General features: G+C 42.6%; 1 protein-coding gene across 1 annotated transcript in view; it reads right to left on the reverse strand.

Annotated features, from left to right (window-relative positions):
* The window catches only part of RASA1 (RAS p21 protein activator 1), a 63,222-nt gene extending 46,155 nt beyond the window's left edge, over positions 1 to 17,067 (reverse strand). Inside the window, exons 1-2 of the mRNA XM_086478968.1 lie at positions 16,622 to 17,067; positions 1,510 to 1,659 (exon numbers count right to left, since the gene is read on the reverse strand). Coding sequence (XP_086335094.1) covers positions 1,510 to 1,659; positions 16,622 to 17,067 — 596 coding nt within the window. The remainder of the gene's footprint in view (positions 1 to 1,509; positions 1,660 to 16,621) is intronic.
* Between the last annotated feature and the right edge of the window lie 1,617 nt (positions 17,068 to 18,684).

Here is an 18,684-nt window from a genome sequence, read left to right on the forward strand (position 1 = left end):
CAGCACTTCTACTCTGTGGGGCACAGGAGATCCATCCCTGTACTTGCTTGACACTACTTTAAGGCTGTCATTCTTGAGGCTGACAACGTACCTGAGTGTAACACTTGCCTATCTAACAACAAACAAAAACATACACTTGGCAGTCAAAGAATAAAACTAAAACCACATCCAATTTCTGAAGAACAGTATTAACTAACAAATTAGTTCCCTTTGGATATTTACCTCTGTGTGTTTTATGGATCTCAGAATGAAAGATTCTTTAAGGTTTGAAAATATTGTAAGGATCCTTTCCTTAGGGAATCATAAATCATTAAGACTATTTTCTACCTGAGATGCCAGAAACACTTTTACGGTGGTCATGAACCAATAGTTAACTGCCTGATACTGTCTTCAAAATAATCCTGGACTCCAAAACAGTGCTAGAAAGCAGGCATTAGCACAGTTTACTTCTCTGCTACTGCTAAGCAGTAACCAATTCCCAAACGAGCATCAGCACAGCTGAGAAGGTGAAACCGATAGCTCAGATGGTAAGATGCAAATGCACACACTATTTGTGTGCTATATCGTCTGCACTTAAGAGAATTATGCCTTCGTGTCAGTGGTAGATGAGGACCTCTGAACCACACTTCATCACACAACAGATGCAACCAAAACCTACCTGCATTTGCAAATGATGCACATAGTGGCTCATATGTTGGTAACCTGGTTAATTCCCACTTTGAAATGTTGAAGAATTTGGTTTGAATTTGTTGCTATCAAGACAACTGACAAAGATTTCTTTTACTGCTGAAGAAACATTTGCTTTCCTACTTTGTAAAGATGAACATTACACTGCAGCACTGTGCTGGCTGACAAACCTTCAAGCTCTTCTCGGAATAGGTCTCATTTACACTAAATAATAAATGGGCTTACTAACATATACAGTTTGGCAATGGTAAAATAATTCTAGTTACAACTTTGGATAAAGAGCTACTTGTACTTAGAACAACACATAGTTCTAACACACAGTGAAAGATGTTTCCAGCAAACCTTCAGAATATTAAATCCATAATCTCTTTGCTTCTTCTTGGGGTTTTTATGGTGTGTTTTTTTTTTTTTCCTTTTTTTTTTTGGGGGTTCCCCTCAAAATTCAGCAAGCAACCAGATGTGCTAGCATGTCAAATATGTCCTGTGAGCAACAATGGCTACTATGGAACAGATTCAAAATAATCTCCTTGACTGATGAATGGAACCTATATGCTTTAAGTCTATTCACAAACGCTTTAGACAGCCTTCTTTATCCAGATGTTGTAGGTTTCCTCACGTTTTTGCTCTTTAGCCTATAAAATAACTTTTAAGCAGCACATTTTAAAATAATTAAACACAAGTAAAAAGCTGTACCATGCAAGAATAAAGAATAAAAAATATTAAATTATAATACAATGAATGTTTTCCATTTGTACACTATCGTGTTCTAAAATCAAAACCAAACAGACTACAGTATTTTAAAATAAAACATTTAATTCTCACCTAAAATGATTGACATTTGTTTTACTAAGGAATGAAAGCACAAATGAACCTGGTCTCCGATCACTCTCTCGAATAAGGTAACTTCCAGGTTTTCCCGCTTGTCGAAGACGTTCTTCTGCAATTGTTCTGTCGAGTTTTCCATGATACCACCTGAAAAAAGAATAACAGTGGCTGTCCTTAGAACTTACGGGTTTTGTTTGTTCTCACAGAATAGACCTATGAAACTGATAAAAGCTTTCAGTCAAAACTAAAACAAAGATTTGGAGTTACATCAAAGTTATCACATCTTCATGTGTTCAACCTCCCAGTTTACTTATTTCCAATAAACAATATTTTTAAGACAGCATCAGTTTTTTGGATAACCTGCTTCTCCCATCAAATCATCCCAAGGTGCAGAGGTTCTACACATATCACCAGCTTTTCTCTCCTTCCTAATTTGCTTATTTTAAATAAACAGAACCAGAGGTGACTGATCTGACTTGGAAGGCTGTTGTACTTTTCAGCCTACACAGGCTTCAGTTCAGGCTGGATTTTCCAAAAGCATAAATTAAGAAGTGAATTGTAACAACCTGTTTCTCACCTGACACAGATACTGCTGTAGCAAAGCCTGCACTGCATTGGAGTGACAGCAGTCACCAGACCACTATACAGCCCCAAAACAGTCCTTCCGAATCAGAATGCATACCTCATCTATTAAAAGCAAGCGCAGATGCATTGCAAATCACAGACCTCAAAATATGACAAAGGAACACTTCAGTCTAAAGTAAAGGTTAGACTGCTAAGATTCAAGCAACATTCATTCATCTTACCTCAGTTTATTTACACAGCTTCTATCAGAACACTCAATTCTACTCCCAATGATCAAGTGTTAGGTTTAAAAAAAACCTCCAAAAACCAGTAATAGAGCGCACCATTCAAATATAAAGCCAAGCATTGTTCTCATCACATTCACAAAGCCACAGCATGTTCCGGAGCTACATACTGTAACAATTTATTAGCTCTGCATCCATCAACTAACTATGCTTAATTCAAAGAAAACATCAGCTTCCATACAGCCACTGTTTTAGACAATTTAGATCCTTACCACTTCAGACCACCACCCTTTTAGGTCTAACAGTTCTCATATATCTTGCAAGAGTCACAAAAATGCATTTTGGAAGACATAAGTAAATGACCTTTTGAACTAATATATGCAAGAATATAAAAAACTGACCAGATTACAGTTCCAAAAAAAGTTAACAGCTGGGCTACTTTAAAAACCTGACAAGAAGCAATTTTTTTTCTACAAAATGGTAACAAAAGTTTTGAGAGCTTTTACCAGAATGAAAGTCAGGTAAGACTAAACCGATAACCATCATGTATGCCAGCAGAAGCAGCACCAGCACTACCCCGTTTACACTGGCAAAGCTGGGTGCTCGCTACTATAACTCTCCTACGCTTTTCTTCCTCATCCTGATCAAAACAAGTTAAACCAGAAAAAGCACTGTTGTGTCTGTACAACATAGAGCACTTAAGGCTGCTGCAGGCTGAGTTATATTAGTGAGATCCTGTCTCATCCCATTCCAGAGCAACGCAGCCTCGTTAACCTGTCGCCTAAAGCATCTGCAAAAAAAGTGGATCACACTACCCCTACCAGGAGGGTCCTTTAGGAAATGGAACAAAATCAAGATCGTCTGTTTTGAAGGATGAAATACTCTGCTTGTCAGCATGCACAGCACAGCTGAAACTAGAGTTTGTTCATTCCCCAGCTGTTCTGGATAGACCAACTTTCACGAACTAGGAACTCCCCAGAGATGCAAGAAACTTTTCTGATCAAGAAATTCTTTGAAACAAACATTCCGTGAAGCCTATTTTAAACTAACAATAAGTTCACTAAGCTTTTATTTGCTCCTATTTATCACCCTCTTGAGAAAAATAATCTTAACTCTATTGAGAGACACACTGTGTTTGGATGCCAAACTTAAAGGCACACTTTTGAAACTGGGAAGGTAGTAGTGTTAAAAAGAATGCAAATTACTGATAAAAAATAGACTAGGAAAACAAAAAGGCAGGATTACTTCCAAACAAAACATTCAACTTTTCTGTAAGGGACTGAGATTTCTTACAATGATAGCACAAGCTTGGGTGCTCCAATTTTAAGACCAAAGCTTTGAACAAAGAGGGAACCCTCCTCGCCAGTGACAATTATATATATATTGAAGGTCACTTCTGCTAATGCTGAACAGGCCATATATATTCTCTCCCATTCAACAGTTTTATATCAAGCCTAACAGAAGACATTTATCACCTGGTAAAGTAGAAGGAAAAATTATTTGCTTTCCCATTTCAGAAGAAGTTTGCTTTCTGAAATAAAAATACCTAATTAACTTCTGAGTACAATTAAATTTAGTGTCATTGAGCACATATCTGAAATAATAACAGCTGACAGAAAATACACTGTATTTTACAGATCGCTGTGCGTTACTGTAATGGACAAATTACTCTATACCACTAGCTATGGAAATAAGTAGTAACAATGAATTTAACTACCAACTAATATGAAGATACAAATGGCAGTAAAGCAGTCAATATTGAGCAATGATAGCAGAAAACAGCTCAAGTGATATCCTCCGGAAGCCTCTGCAGATAGCACACATCTTTAAAAAACAGGATACACACTTAAGTACAAGCTTTTAGGACACCATTACGGTATGCAAAATGTTTTTCAAGAAATAACTGCATTTTTCCAGAAAGCAGAGTTTCATCACTAGACAGAGCCACTTTATTCAAGCAATATACAGAATAAGAGGGTTGAAAGACTTCATTTTTAGAAGTGCAGGTGTTGTATTACATCCAGCTACCTCCTGTTTTCGATATTACATGAAGATGCACTCTGCAACTTCCCATCATTATCTTCAAGTAGTTTGATACCAAATAGTAAAGAATGTTTTACAAAATTGCAGTACTCCATCCAATTTAAGGATATCAAGTGCTCAATTAAGGAGTGGCATTGTCTTTTTTTTTAACACTTCTGTTAAAAGATTGTGGGATGTTTTTTTGCTTTGAAATACATCCACAGATTAATTTTTCTGTGAATATTGGCTAACCTACTGAGCACAAACTCATACTAGTGAAAAATGTTAAGATCACTCACGCTGTATTATCAGTTATAAAGGACGATCCATCCAATACACAATGCTATCCAAAGAAAGTACAATAGAAATGACTACAGAACCTGCCCTACTTGTTGTAATTTCATCAGAGAGTGTAGAACACTCTGAAGGGTATGACCAAGCTATCATAAACTCTGAAATAAAATAAATCTCAGAACCTCTGGCTTTTAACCCTCAATCAGGTATCTCAATGAAGCTTGAGTTCAGGGTTTCTGAAAAATTACATCACAAGAAACAGCCTGTCCCTCTTCAGAGGCTCTGCACCATTTCGAGTTGTATAGGTCAAGATCAACAACTTCAGCACTTTGCAATCATAATAGCTTCAAGTTTAATGTACTCACAGTCAGTAGCAATCCTTAACCAGATCTCTTGATTTACACCAAATACAGCTTCCAAACAGACGTAGTGCACTGTAGGTAGGACTCCCTTTTACAAGTCTCATTAAACAAACTGAGGTTTGGATAAGGTATCAAATAAAAAACCTGCCTAGCTGCTTGAAAACATAAAGTTGCCCCTGTGGCTGTGACTTACCAAATGCATGCACTCAAAACCGTAACTCCCTACCACTTAGATGTATGTCCTCCATCATTTGCAAAGACAAGATCCCTATCATATCCAGTCAGTCACCTCTGCTTGCTCGCCTAGTCCTACCTAGGAACACTTTTGTATTTCTAACATCGACTTTGTAAATTTTTAAATGCTGACGACCCACTGTTTTCACAGTATTTTGAGCAAACATAATTAAATGACATTCTGAATCACAGCTAGTGCCCTAACAATACAATAGCTATTATGAGATGCATTAAAAGACAAAAGGCAAGTAGCCTTGCAACAGAATGTTATGGCGTGATTCAGCTATAAAATGCCTTACTCACAATTTAGGTGGTTGTTTCCATGACCACCTGTTTCACTGCTCTAAAAAACTTGTTACCTAAATTGTGACCTTTATTTTGCCTCTAAGAGAATACGAATAATAGGTTTCCATGTTTCACAAACCAGTTGGAAGCTGTGCAAGAAAATACTCCCATCTGCCAGTTTAAATCAAAAGCAGCATGTTCAAAACTCCAGCCCCATGTATCACAATCTTAATTATAGCAAACAGACAGAACACAGGCACAACATCACAAACAGCCACACAAGCAACACGCAGCTGCCCAGAAAATGGTCCCTACAGTACAGCCAAGCCATGAACCTCATGAAATGAGCTGCACTGCAGTTAGAGCTGTTACTTCTGGCTTGCAAACAAGAGCTCCTTAATTATCTCTGCTCCATGGAAGATGCTGGGTACCAGACACCCAGTCACACCAGCCTCACTAGGCCCAGCCAGCATCTTCTACTCTGAACAGGAATGCATCTACACTGCATCCCTTTAGCAAGCTCGCAGTACAGTAACAGACTTTTGGTCCCCAACATGGACACACCACAAGGTCTGTGCAAGGCACAGGCTGTTCACAAAGAGGTAGCAGATGGTGAATTCACCATCTGGAAGGAGGCAGTTTCTACTGTGTGTGGAAGCATGTCAAATTGTTCAACCAAATCCCTTTATTTACATATTTCCTTTTTACATGTGGGAAAAAAAAAATACTACGAAGCTTCGCTGTTCCACTAAAGCATTCTGCTGTTATAGTATGCTGCAAGTTTTACTTAGGAACACAGCAGGTTATGGAGAAGGGAATGCAGGAGAAAGTGCTAAAGGGGAGTAAAAGTGTTTTTCAGCAACTGCATATAAATGCAGATGTTGGTAATAGTTGCGGACCTCTCTATTTCCATGTAGAAAAAGTTATGGTGCACATGAAAAACAATCATCAAATGCCATATCCACTTAGCCATACCTTGCTGCTTCAACAAAACCCCTAAGAAGAACTGAGAACTTCTAGGAATTGTCAGAGTTCCCCTCCTACCAATTCAGTTACTGCCTTAGTACCTTTCACACATTACAGATCCTTGTTATCACCTCCTGAGACTACCTGAGCTCTCTTCCCATTAGAGGCAAAAGAAAGCAAAGATAATCATCTTTAACTGGGAGAATCCTGTTTCAAATGGCACACAGAAATCTCAAATACAGTTTCATGAAAATAGAGGAGTGAAAAAAAAAAAAAAACAGAACAAAATATCCTGTATTCTTACTTGTTTCTTCTTAGCCTGTTAAGACCGACCATTCCCCCTCAAGCTTTCCATCTGAAGACTTGATATTCCTATTCACTGTTTCAAGTTTCATTTCAGTCTTACAGTCTCTCTCAGCCTAAAATGCATTCTTGGTTTTACCACTTCATACAGACTCTGCTTCATAACACTTTATCCCCCATCTCTGTCAGATATGTAAGGCTGCGATTATTCCTTTATGCACATTATTTGTAGAGATTATAATAAGCTAAGTTTCACTCAGACTTTACTAAATTCACATCCTTCTCCTGTCTTCCTAGTTACTATCCAGTAGTTATCTGATTTTTGACCAGGTCTTTGCAGTTCTCCGTATCACAAAGAACTTCCTGCCAGAAAAAGCTCTGCAAATATGTATCAACTACTACACTGGATGCACCTTTAAGATAATGAAACAACAGGTGAAACTAACTTAGGTAAGTGTTCTTTGTCTAGTATGCACGAAATCGAGTGTTACACACTCTTCCAGGAAAGGGAGGGAGGGAGCAGTTTTTAATCTCTTTTGCCTCCCTGTGCATTTTCCTAAGAGGCAGTACAATGCATGCAAGCATACCCATGTAAGCCTAATGAAGAGTAATTCTGCTTTTCTCATTTGACTGTTTCAAAACCTCTTAGAAATCACATGTGGAAAACTGAACCATGCTGCACTTCAAGACTAGGAACCAGCCAACTAACGTGGCAAGTCACTACCACAGGCATGCCTCGGTACACCAGCTGTGCCAACCTGTTAACCGTGGGACTCGCACACACCTCCAAAAGAAGCTGTCAGAATACTTTCAGCAGAGTTTACATCAACTCTGGGCTAGAACAAAACAGATCAACCAAAAACCTCAGTACATCTTAATAAAAAGACAATGCAAAGATGAAAGAGCAAGATAAGCATACAGTCAAAAAGGAATACATTTAAATAACTTCACTAAGGAAAGGTTCTAAAAGTTCAACTGCTGCAACAAACAACGCCATAAGCTTTAAAAGAGACAGATGTGACAACAGCATAATATCCAACATAGCCAAAAGATTTCTTCCAATTGTACCTGGTATATATAGCTGAAAAGATGATTGATTACCTATCTCATTTTTGCAAGAGCCACCAATAAGCAGCGAAAAATAGCTAAACTGGCTGAAAAACAGCTCTTAAAACAGCTTGCATTTTATTGAACGATCAGCTTCGCAGGAAGTGAATTCTGGAACTCCCTAAGCTTTTAGCAAGAAACTTCCCATTTTTACATGATTCTTACTTGTGCCCTCAGGTCAAAAATATGCCTTTTCCTGTCTGAACTAAGAGATGGCAAGATATAGCCTGGATGGTTGTCTGCCAGATATGTAGGAAATTGGCTCACAGGCCACATGCAGAGGGTGGTGATTGATTATTTGGCTGGCAGCTTGTCACACATGGGGTCCCCCAGGGATCAATACTAGGCCCCATGCTGTTCAACATCTTCCTAAACGAGCTGGATGATGGGACTGAAAGTACCCTCACCAAGCTTGCGATGACACCAAACTGGGTGATGGTGTGGACACGTCAGAAGGGAGAGCTATCTTACAGAGAGACCCAGGCAGGCTGGAAGAGTGGGCTAGCAGGAACGGTATGAAGCTTAAGAAAGTGCAAAGTCCTGCATCTGGGATGACACAACCAGAAAGCCCAGTACAGTCCGAGATCTATGTGTCTGGGGAGCAGCCTTGCTGAGAGGGACCTGAGGAGTCCTGGTGGACAATGAGATAAACCAGCAGAGTCAGCAGTGTGCCACTACATCAACAACGGCAGATCGAATCCTCGGCTGCATTCACAGGGGCACTGCCAGAAGGGGTAGAGACGTGATCATCCCACTCCACCCAGGTGTCAGGCTGCGCCTGGAGTACCGTGTCCAGTTGTGAGTCCTGCAACTCAAGAAAGATGCAGACAGACTGGAGAGGGTCCAAAGGAGGGCCACAAGATGATCAATGGGATGGACAACCCGCCCAATGAAGAGAGACTGAGTTAGGCCTCTTTTCCCTGAAGAAGAGAAGGCTCAGGGCAACCTCATCACAGTATTCCAGTAGACAACATTTTTTCACAGCGAGAACAATCATTCACTGGAACAACCTCCCCAGGGATGGAGGAAAACCTCACTGGAGGTTTTCAAGAGGCAATCATACAGGGTGCTAGATAATCTCAGCTATGCTCCCTTTCCCACAAAAGGCTAAGCCAGATGGTCTTTCAGTCTCTCCCAACCTGGGCTGTTTTATGGTTCTACGATTCTATATAGTCTAACCCTGTTGAAACTGAATGCTTACAAAAAAAAAAAATTAGCACTTGAGGATGAATGACTATTACTATTTCAGTTTAACAAAAAAGGAAACCCTAACAAAAATAATTGATTTTGTATGAAGTCAACCCGAGAAGCAGCTGAAAACAGTGAAATTTGAAGATGATAATAATGTTTTTACGGCCTGACCATCACAAGAATCAGACTGCTAACTTACCAGAACACTGACTGGGTACACTGAGTGTGCTGGAGACCTCGATACTTCGTTCCTGAAATATGACTGGAGCTTTCAAGTTAATTTAGCAATGTTGATTTGTATGTATTAATTTGTGCACATTAATAATTTTAATTAAAACATACCTTAGAAGGAAAAAATAGATATTACAAGCACCTTTATTAAATATTTAAGGAACACTGTTCACTACCATAGACAGGCTTCTTTTTTGTAAAAGGCAAATTCTTGAGCTTTTAAGCAGAAATTATGAGATCTGCCTGCATAGAAAATAATGAAATATTCTGTTTACCTAACTAAGGATCTCTTGTACTTTCCTTTAAAGTCTTGCCCATTAGCTACTACGTCTGACGTTATTCCTGTCTACTTCAAGTAACAATTTTCAGCAAACGGGTCCTGTAACACTGATCCTCAACTATAAACAGTATGTTTATGCATACACAGAATCACTTAAATTGGAAGTGACTGTTGGGGATTGTCTAGTTCAGCCTTCCTCCCCACCATCCTGCTTAAGCAGGGTCTGCTACAACTGCTTGCTCAGGCCCATGTTCAGCTGGGTAATGAATATCTCCCATGATGGAGACTCCACAACATCTCTGGGCAACCTCTGCCACCATCTGACCACCCTCACCATAAAAAAAAAAAAAAAAAAAAAAGGCATTTTTCTTTTGTATTCAGATGGAATTTCAAGTTTTCCAATTTCTTTCCATTGCCTCTTGTGCTGTCACTGGGCACCACCGAGGATAGGCTGGCTCCCTCATCTTCATTCCCTCCCATCAGGTATTTATACACATGGATAAAACCCACCCGAGCCTCCTCTTCTCCAGGCTGAAGAGTTCCAGTTCTCTCTGCCTCTCCTTGTCTGACAGATGATCCAGTCCCTTCATCATCTTGGTGGCCCTGCATAGGGCCCGCTTCAGTAAGTCCATGTCTGTCTCGTAATGGTGAGTCCAGCACTGGACCCAGCACGCCAGACGTGTCTCACCAGCGCTGAGCAGAGGGGAAGGACCACCTCCCTTGAGCTGCTGGCAATGCTCCTCTCAATGCAGCCCAAGATACTGTAAGCCTTCTTTGCCATGCAGGTGCATTGCTGGCTATGTCCACTGGGACACCCACGTCCTTCTCTGCAGAGCAGCTTTCCAGCTGGTCAGCCCCCAGCACGTGCTTGGGTTTATTTCTCCCCAGTGCCAGACCTTTGCTTTTCCTTTGTTGAACTTCATGAGATCCCTCACAGCACAATTCTCCAGCCTGCCCAGGTCACTCTGGATGGCAGCACACCCACCTGGTGTTTCAGCCACTCCTCTCAGTTTTGCATTGTCTGCAAACTGGCTAAGGGTGCACTCTGTCCCAGCATCCAGGTCATTAATCAAAATGTTAAACAGTATTGTCCCCTGGGTACACCTGGGGAACACCACCAGTGACCTGACTGCGCCTGGACTTTGTTCGGCTGATCACCACTCTCTGGGCCCGACCGTTCGGCCAGTTTTCAATCCACCTCACTGCCCATTTATCTAACCTGTACACTGTCTGCTTGTCTATGAGAAGGCTATCGGAGGTGGTGTCAAAAGCCTTAGTAAAGTTGAGGTAAACTCTCCCCCTTTCTCCCCAAGCCAATGACCTCATTGCAGAAGGCTGTTAGGTTGGTTAAGCACGATTTCCCCCTCATAAATCTATGGGGACTACTGCTCAATACCTTCAACACAAAATGTAATTTACAGACTCATGTAAGAACACGAACTTTTTTTCTGCTCCAGAGCGACAGAGTAGATATTTTACCTACAAATGAAAAATACTAAAGACTGCCTGCAGTCTTTCTATAGTATATAGAAGTATATAAAAGAGGACAAGCATATAAAACTTGTCACACACTGGCAACATTTTATTGGTACTGACCATACACTGCACAGACACAGAGGAACGCATAATCATTTCACGGCAATATTTCTATGCAACACAAAGTCAAAAGAAGATGCCTTCTCCTCCCTCCTACTGTGCCTACCAGTGAGACAAATACCAAGATTTGTTTCAGTTTTGTTAAAGGAGAAAGAAAGATATGTGAGGAACTGGAAAACCACTCAAAGGGTCCCGAGAATTTATGGCTGAATCAACAGATAGAGTCCTACACTGAAGAGACCTATGCCATGACTGGTAAAATTTGAGTTCCTCCCCACTTCCCAGTCACAAAACATTAAGACAAGAAAAGCTGACGAAATATGGCAGAATATTACACTTCTCAATAGGGTAGGCCAGCAGATGAAGTGCCTGAGTCCCATAGTGAAGTTCTGCAAGTCAGTACATGACACAAAACAAAAACTAGATAAAGTGCCGGTCAAGAGACTCTATTCCCTGTTTAAACAAAATTACTTCATCTGACGTTAACAAGAAATATTTACTAAACTACCGAAAAATCCTCCTCAAACTTTTTCTGGCATCAAATGCTGTTCTACTTCTGGTTTTCTTCATCTGAAGCTTTCATTTATATATGTACCTAACATACTCATTTTACTTATTGCTTCACGTCCTATATATGGTTAGGTACAAGTTTGCTCTGCTGCTTATAACCATTCATTCAAGACAGCACTTCTAACACCACACATTCAACCAGAACTAAAGCCAGATTTATATTCAGGTCTGTTTTGTAAGCGGCCAAATCAGTACACTACCCATCAACTTTAGAAAAATAAGGCGCTTCCTTCTGCAGAGAAAAGGAATTAACAAAAAAAATTTCATTATTTAAAAAAGGAAAGCTTACCTGCTAACAACATTAACGACAAAACAGAAAAGAAACTTCAAACACTAAACTCAAGTTACATCACATTTCATTTTTTGTTTATACAGTACCTAACTGAATATGCCAATATCATTTCCTCTCAGTTTTCAGTGCAATATGCTAGTTCACCAGTATGGAAATGGGCCTTCAGCCATTATTCAGAAAAAAAACACCTTCTCATGAGTTACTGAAATAAATGCTGCACTTGTCTGCTTTGACACTCATGTGAAGAAAGCAAAACTTCACACTATGTTGAGGTAGGAAAATGTTCTACTTTCATGCAATCTACGCGTTATTTAATATTTCTCTATTGTTCTCTCTATCTTTAGTTCTTTTTCTCACCATTACATTGCCTCAACAGGCACCAAGAGTGACTGTATGAATACATCTACTTTGGGTAAGAGATGTTTTAACCAGACAGCATTTTGACAGCCTATTTCATTTTGCATGGTTGATAGCTTTCAATTTCAATTGATTTCCATTTCAAACTGATAAACGCGGCCCAAAACCCACCTTTTGAAAATGTCAGTTTTGCTGGAATACACTGGAACAGTTTCTGCCACCTTAACGCAACACTAGGATCCAAAATACTTTTGTCAACTAGGATTTTTAATCAAATACGTAAATAACGGAGTTGTTCCACATACCACTGATTTACAACCAAACTAAATAGCCTTAAATCCAAAGGCACTTCCTTACGCTATTTCAACCCATCAGAAAGCTTTGCAAATGGGTAGAAAGCATGGAAATACATGACCAAAACAAACAGTTGCCCACTTTATCTCCTAGCATCCTGTGCCTCCCACCTAGCATTAAGCTACTTTATAAACACACTACTGCTGTGCTCCAGAAAAATGAAAAACCACACACGCACTGAACAGACAAGCCTTAAGTCAGTCTTACACCAGATCAAAGATAAAAATCAACCCTACTTTGGCATTTTCAATGTGTGCATAAAGAGAGTCTGTTACATGCTAACAATCTCCTCCCACTGCTAGAAAAATCAAAGAAAACACACTAAGAGAAGACATATTCTCCTCTTCCTCAGCTTCATGGAAAAGAGAAGAGGAAATTGAGTGTACTAGGTGCTTGCTAGCAAAGACGAACACATCCTGACTACCCTGAACGAACTGTATTTACAGCATCCTGATGGGAAGTGCAGAACTTGCATCTGCTTCATTTCCCACTCTTCAGGTTAGTTACTGTGAAAGCCAGAACATCAACTACACAGTACTTAAAAAATTATTAATGTTTAAAAAGAACATTTGGTCTGCAACACCTTTACGGCCTAACAGTTGCAAACTGGGAACCCACTCAGATTTTGTTTGGTTTGTGTTTGTTTTGGTTGTTGTTTACTTTTAATTTGCAAAACAAATTAGGAGCTGAAAAATTGATAAAATTTGTGTCTAAGTTTATGCAAAAAGCTTAATTTTATACTTAAGAGTCCAATCTAGGATTGGAGTACGAACTTGGAAACAGCAGCAGCAACTTTGACCAGATATTTTTGTTTGGAGTCCATAACCAACCATTCAGCAAATGCTGAAATGCGATTCATGTTCACGGGAAGGCAAAGAAGCCCAACAAGTCATTACTGTTATGAAAGAAATAACGTGTCTTCGTTCTTATACAGAAGAATGATAATTTTATATCACATAAGGCAAGGCCAGGAGTGAAGAGCACTCTCAATTCCTGGTGTACAGATTATACATTGTAAGCAATTAAGACAAAGAAAAAAAACATTTGACAGAATCATGGAGCTACCCATGAAGCCAACCCTGCACGCCTCCTATAAAAACTGAATGAATTAGGAGGAAGTGGGAAAGGGTGGAGCTGGCAGTCATATTTAAACAAATGGAACAGCAGTTTTGTAATCATATTCAACTGAAGAAATTTAATCCAAGTTTAAATTACAAGATCCATTACTGCCCTTAAAGACTTATATTGGACCTTTCCTTATATAAGATGATAGATAACATAAATCTTCGTTTTTGGTAATAAATCAAGAGTTCAACTCCATAGAAGCAGATGGTATGACGACAAAGAAAGGGCACTTCCAAAATAAAGCAGCAGGACTTAAAGGATACAATTTACTATCGACATATGGCCAATTTAAATGACTTAACTGAGAATGGTAAAAACTGCTGCTGTATAAAATAAATAAGAGATGAATGAAAGGGAAAAAGGTTTCTAATTATTTTAATCAGTCAATTTTTTTTTTATGGAAAAGTCACACACCAAGGATAAAATTACAAAGACAAAGATTAAGCCTATGGAGGTATGAACTTCTGAATCAATTTTTAAATGTATTTTATTTCTTGGATGTTTTTGTATTGAAGAATCTTCAATAACTACAGAGCTATGCCCTGGTCCTGCAAAAACTTCAACGCTCCCCTTTGTCTGAAAAAGGTAAGTAGCCTTCTCGATCAAAACAAAATCAGGACCACTGCAGTCTTCCCCTAGCACATACTCCTTGTCAGAAATCTAACATCCTCCTTCATGAAAGTTAACACCATGCTTGCACATGACTTACAAGACAATATTCTGACTGAGAAATCCACTCAGAATTGTAGGTATGGTGACAATTATTTCATATCAAACAGGTGATCATTCATAAATAATTACCCCACTTTCAAAAAATATGTCAAGGCTTGTTTTTTGGCTTTTTCCTCAGTTCTCTGTGGAACTTAGTTGCATCTAAAAGAAGCAGCGGTCTGATCTTCCAGAGAGAAAACGAGAAAAGCAGAATTCTGTATCTCACTGGCTTGGCACAAAATACTGAAGAAGTAACTGTGCTTTCATGTGCTTCTATTTCCCTCCTTATCATTTGTCAAACCTGCATAATCCTATTTCTAGCTCATTAGGGAATTCTACAAGTTTAAGCCTATTCAAACACTGTCTTCACAAAACAAGGCCTTAATGTTTACAAACCTCCACAAGTAGTCCAGAAAATGAAAGAATAAAGGATTACTGGGAAGCCTGTCAAGGTTAGAGAGATTAATCTAGAAGAAATACAACATTACATTTTGTGTCCGCCTTACAAGTCAAACAGCTCCTGAAATCTTGGAAGTATGTGAAACAGTGCAGAACTTAACTCTCTGACAGCGGAGTTATGAGAGAATGAAAAAAAGAACCCAAATTCAGATGGGGTTTCAGATTAACTTTCTGACCTGAATCTTGAATACATCTGCTACTGTGTACCTCAAAACCCTTTACTATCAACTATACCCACTGTAACTTCAGGAACAACATATTTCTAGATACTGACGAAAGCAACTTAAGCCTTCTAAGCGATTTCAGTTTGGGGAGAATATGGTACCGGCTTGAGGGCCATTTTCTATTCTAATACGAGCCTTGCAAGGGCTTTACATAAACCTGCAGACTTTCTACAGTTAACTCCAAAGGTTGTGTTTAGAATACTTACTAATTACACGAACTCTCTATAACATTATCTGATCTTGTATTTCACACAATATAAACACAGAACTGGTATGCCTCTAGTGCAAGATTCCTTCTATTACCAGCAATGCAGAAACCCTAATTAACCTAATGGATAGATAAGTATAATAAAACCTAACTGCAGGTTTACAGTTTCTTTTTTCCAACTGCCCCCTCTCTCCAAACATAACCTAGTTAAAAACTTTATTTTAAACTGGTTGAGCAGCAAAACAGTTAAGGCATTATTTATTAAAAATAGCCTCTCTTCTATCACTTTAAAATACAGAATTAATTTTAATTAATTTAAAATCCATGTTTCAAGACCGCCTTAATTTCACAAAAGACCAAACATGCGCAGATTACTTTAGCTATGCTTGTATATGAAATGGAAAAGCTAAATACTTTTTTTTTTTTTAGTAGAAAACAACGTAATACAAAACGATTTTATAGCATGGATAGCATTTTCATTAGGTTTTACTTTAAAAAAAAAAAAAATGTTTAGAGGTCTTCTGAGAAAGACGATGGTGCTACCGGAGTTTGGAAAAGTCTCCCCAACAGGTAGTTAAACCACAACCGGAATAGCTCACTCTTCCTGGCAGCGTGCAGTATCGCTATGAAAACTTGCAAAAAAAACCTAACCCGACTCGACCAAAACGCCTTTTTTCCAGGACCTGACCCCAGTTACTACCAAGTACCACCTCCAAGCGAAGGGGACCTTCACGTCCCTGCTCCTGCTGCTCACCCATCACCCAGCCACCGCACCGGCTGGTGCAAGAGGGCTGCCCCCCGCCACCCCCCACCCCTCCGCCGAGCAGCCGCCGGGCCGGACCGGGCGCCGGGTCTGCCCGCAGCGGGACTCCTGTCCCCGGGCACTCTCCCGGCGGAGCAGCCTTCCTGCCGGAGCGGAACCCGGGGGAGGGGAAGGGATTGGGGCGGGGGGGGGGGGGGGGGGGGGGGGGGGAGCAAAACTTCTGCGGGACTTCACGGGAGTTTGACACATGCTTTCCACCGGGCAAAGGTGGGGGGCCGGCGCCGCGGCCCCCACTCCACGCAGGCCGGTGGGGGTAGGGGGGAGAGGCCGGGCGTGGCGGGCCCCGGCGGGGCGGTGGCTACTCACTGGTTGGTGGGGGGCGCGTTGAGCGGGATGGCCACCTCCTCCTCTTCGTACTCCGGCCCGTCCAGCGAGTCGCCTTCGTCCACAGTCCCCAGGCCGCCGGCCAAGGGGGGCGGCGGCGGCAGTGGGGGGAAGGCGGCGGCGGTGCCGGGATCGGTCGCCCGGACCGCCTCCGGTCCCTGCCCCGGGCCGGCCGCTGTGGCGGCGCCGCCGGCCGCCGGAGGGGCAGGCCCTGTGCCAAGCCCCAGCATCGAGCACAAAGCCGGGCCACCCGGGGGGCCGGCGCCCGGGCTGCTGCCGCCAGAGCCGGCCGGGAAGGGGCCCTGCGGCCCCGGCCCCTTGCCCCGGCACACGGCGGGATAATGGCCCGGCTCCGCGCCGGTAGCTCCCGCCGTCCCGGCTGAGGTAACCGAGCCGCCCTCCTCAACCCCGGCCTCGGCCGCCATCATGTTGAGCCTCGCCCCCCCACCCCCCCGCCCCTCCGGCCCCCCTCCGCCGGCCGCCGCACGCCGGGGAGGTGGCGACAAAGGGGCCCCGGCTACCACCCCTCGCCCCACCCCACCCCCCCTCCCCGCGTCCCGCTCCGCCCCGGCGGGGACACGGAGCCGGGACGAGGGCAAAACTTCCCCGACGGAGACGGGCTGGGAACAATACCCGGCTGGGCGGGGGCTGGGCCCGCAGGGCAGCTCGGCAGGGCCCCGGCGCGGCTGCCTCGGCCCCGGCGGCCGCCAGGGGAGCGGCTCCCGCGGCCCCGCGCTCTCACCCCGCCTCCCGCCGGCCGGCCCGGGAGCGCGCGGCGGCGAGGCGGGCCGCGCCGTACTGCGCCTGCGCCCCTCGCCCGCCCCACGCTTGCGCGGGTGGGCAGGCGGGAGAGGGCGGTGGCGGACGCGTCGGGGCTGTGAGGGGCGCCGGGGCGAGGCGTGACCGAGCGGAGGCCGGTTGCCCCCGTCACCCTCCGGAGAGGAAGAAAAAAAGGAATAAAAAGGGCCAAGTGGCGCGGATGGGCGGCAGGTGGTGTGCCCCGAGCTGCTGGTGGGGCCTTGCCGGAGGGAGGTGTTCCGTGCGAAGCTCGGCGGCGTTTGGTCGGGGGGGAGCTGTGGGCTAGGCTCGGGTCCTGCCACTGCGGGGCGGTGGAGGAGGCTGCGGTCGTGCTCGGGCCTCGGGGCAGAAACCCGCAGGGTGTGTGTGGGAAGATCTACCATTGATTCACCGCTGTTGGGCCCAGCTGCCCTTACACGGGGTGGCCAAGCTGCTCACTGGGGTTTTATCGAGAAATCGGCATAAAAAAGAGTCTGTTTTGGAAAGACATGGTATTCTAGCAATAAAAAACCGCATCCTAGAGTCTACAAGATGCTGTTTATCTTGGAAGGGTTGAGATTCCTTTGCTACTAAAAGGGTATTTGCTCTTCCCAGAAATTGTACTTTTTTCTTTCTTTTTTTTTTGTTTTCCACCTTACTCAAGCCTGCAAGCTCTCACGCCCCCAAGCCTATCTAACCCACTAACCTAAGTGGGTTTACGTGGCACATCAGCTTCACCTCACACGAGTGCCTTTGCGATCAAGAAGACGTGTGACAAACATTACCAGGCAATAGTAACATGTAGGTACCTTTAGATTTTATACACATCCCCCCCCCCCCCCCCCCCCCCCCACCTCCTCCAGTGTTAAAAGAGCTGACAAATAGCAGCACGTTGACACTTGTATGTCTCTCTCGAGTTCTCAGAAGGCATCTAAACATTCAGGTTTTCAAAGCCTTGCATTACCCAAAAGTATTAAATGAATTTTTCCTGAGGCCACTAAAACAAACTATTACTCCCACTTTCACAGCTTCCCAGCCAACTTCTTTTTATCTGCTGAAATTAAGTCTCATATCTTGCCTTCTAAAGGCAAAATTTCCTTCCAGTTACACCACTAAGATCTGTGGAATTATGCTGGGTTTGTGCCCAGTGTCAGTGAAAGGGGAAGCTGGCTCTCACCCTCCATTTACAGCACTGTAACACATTCATTCCCCGGCGTTTTTCAGTTTACAAAATTACAGTTTCAACGACAATTTCTTATGACTTTGAT

The sequence above is a fragment of the Leptosomus discolor genome, chromosome Z, assembly GCF_034619465.1.
Source record: "Leptosomus discolor isolate bLepDis1 chromosome Z, bLepDis1.hap2, whole genome shotgun sequence".
Classification (NCBI taxonomy): domain Eukaryota; kingdom Metazoa; phylum Chordata; class Aves; order Leptosomiformes; family Leptosomidae; genus Leptosomus; species Leptosomus discolor.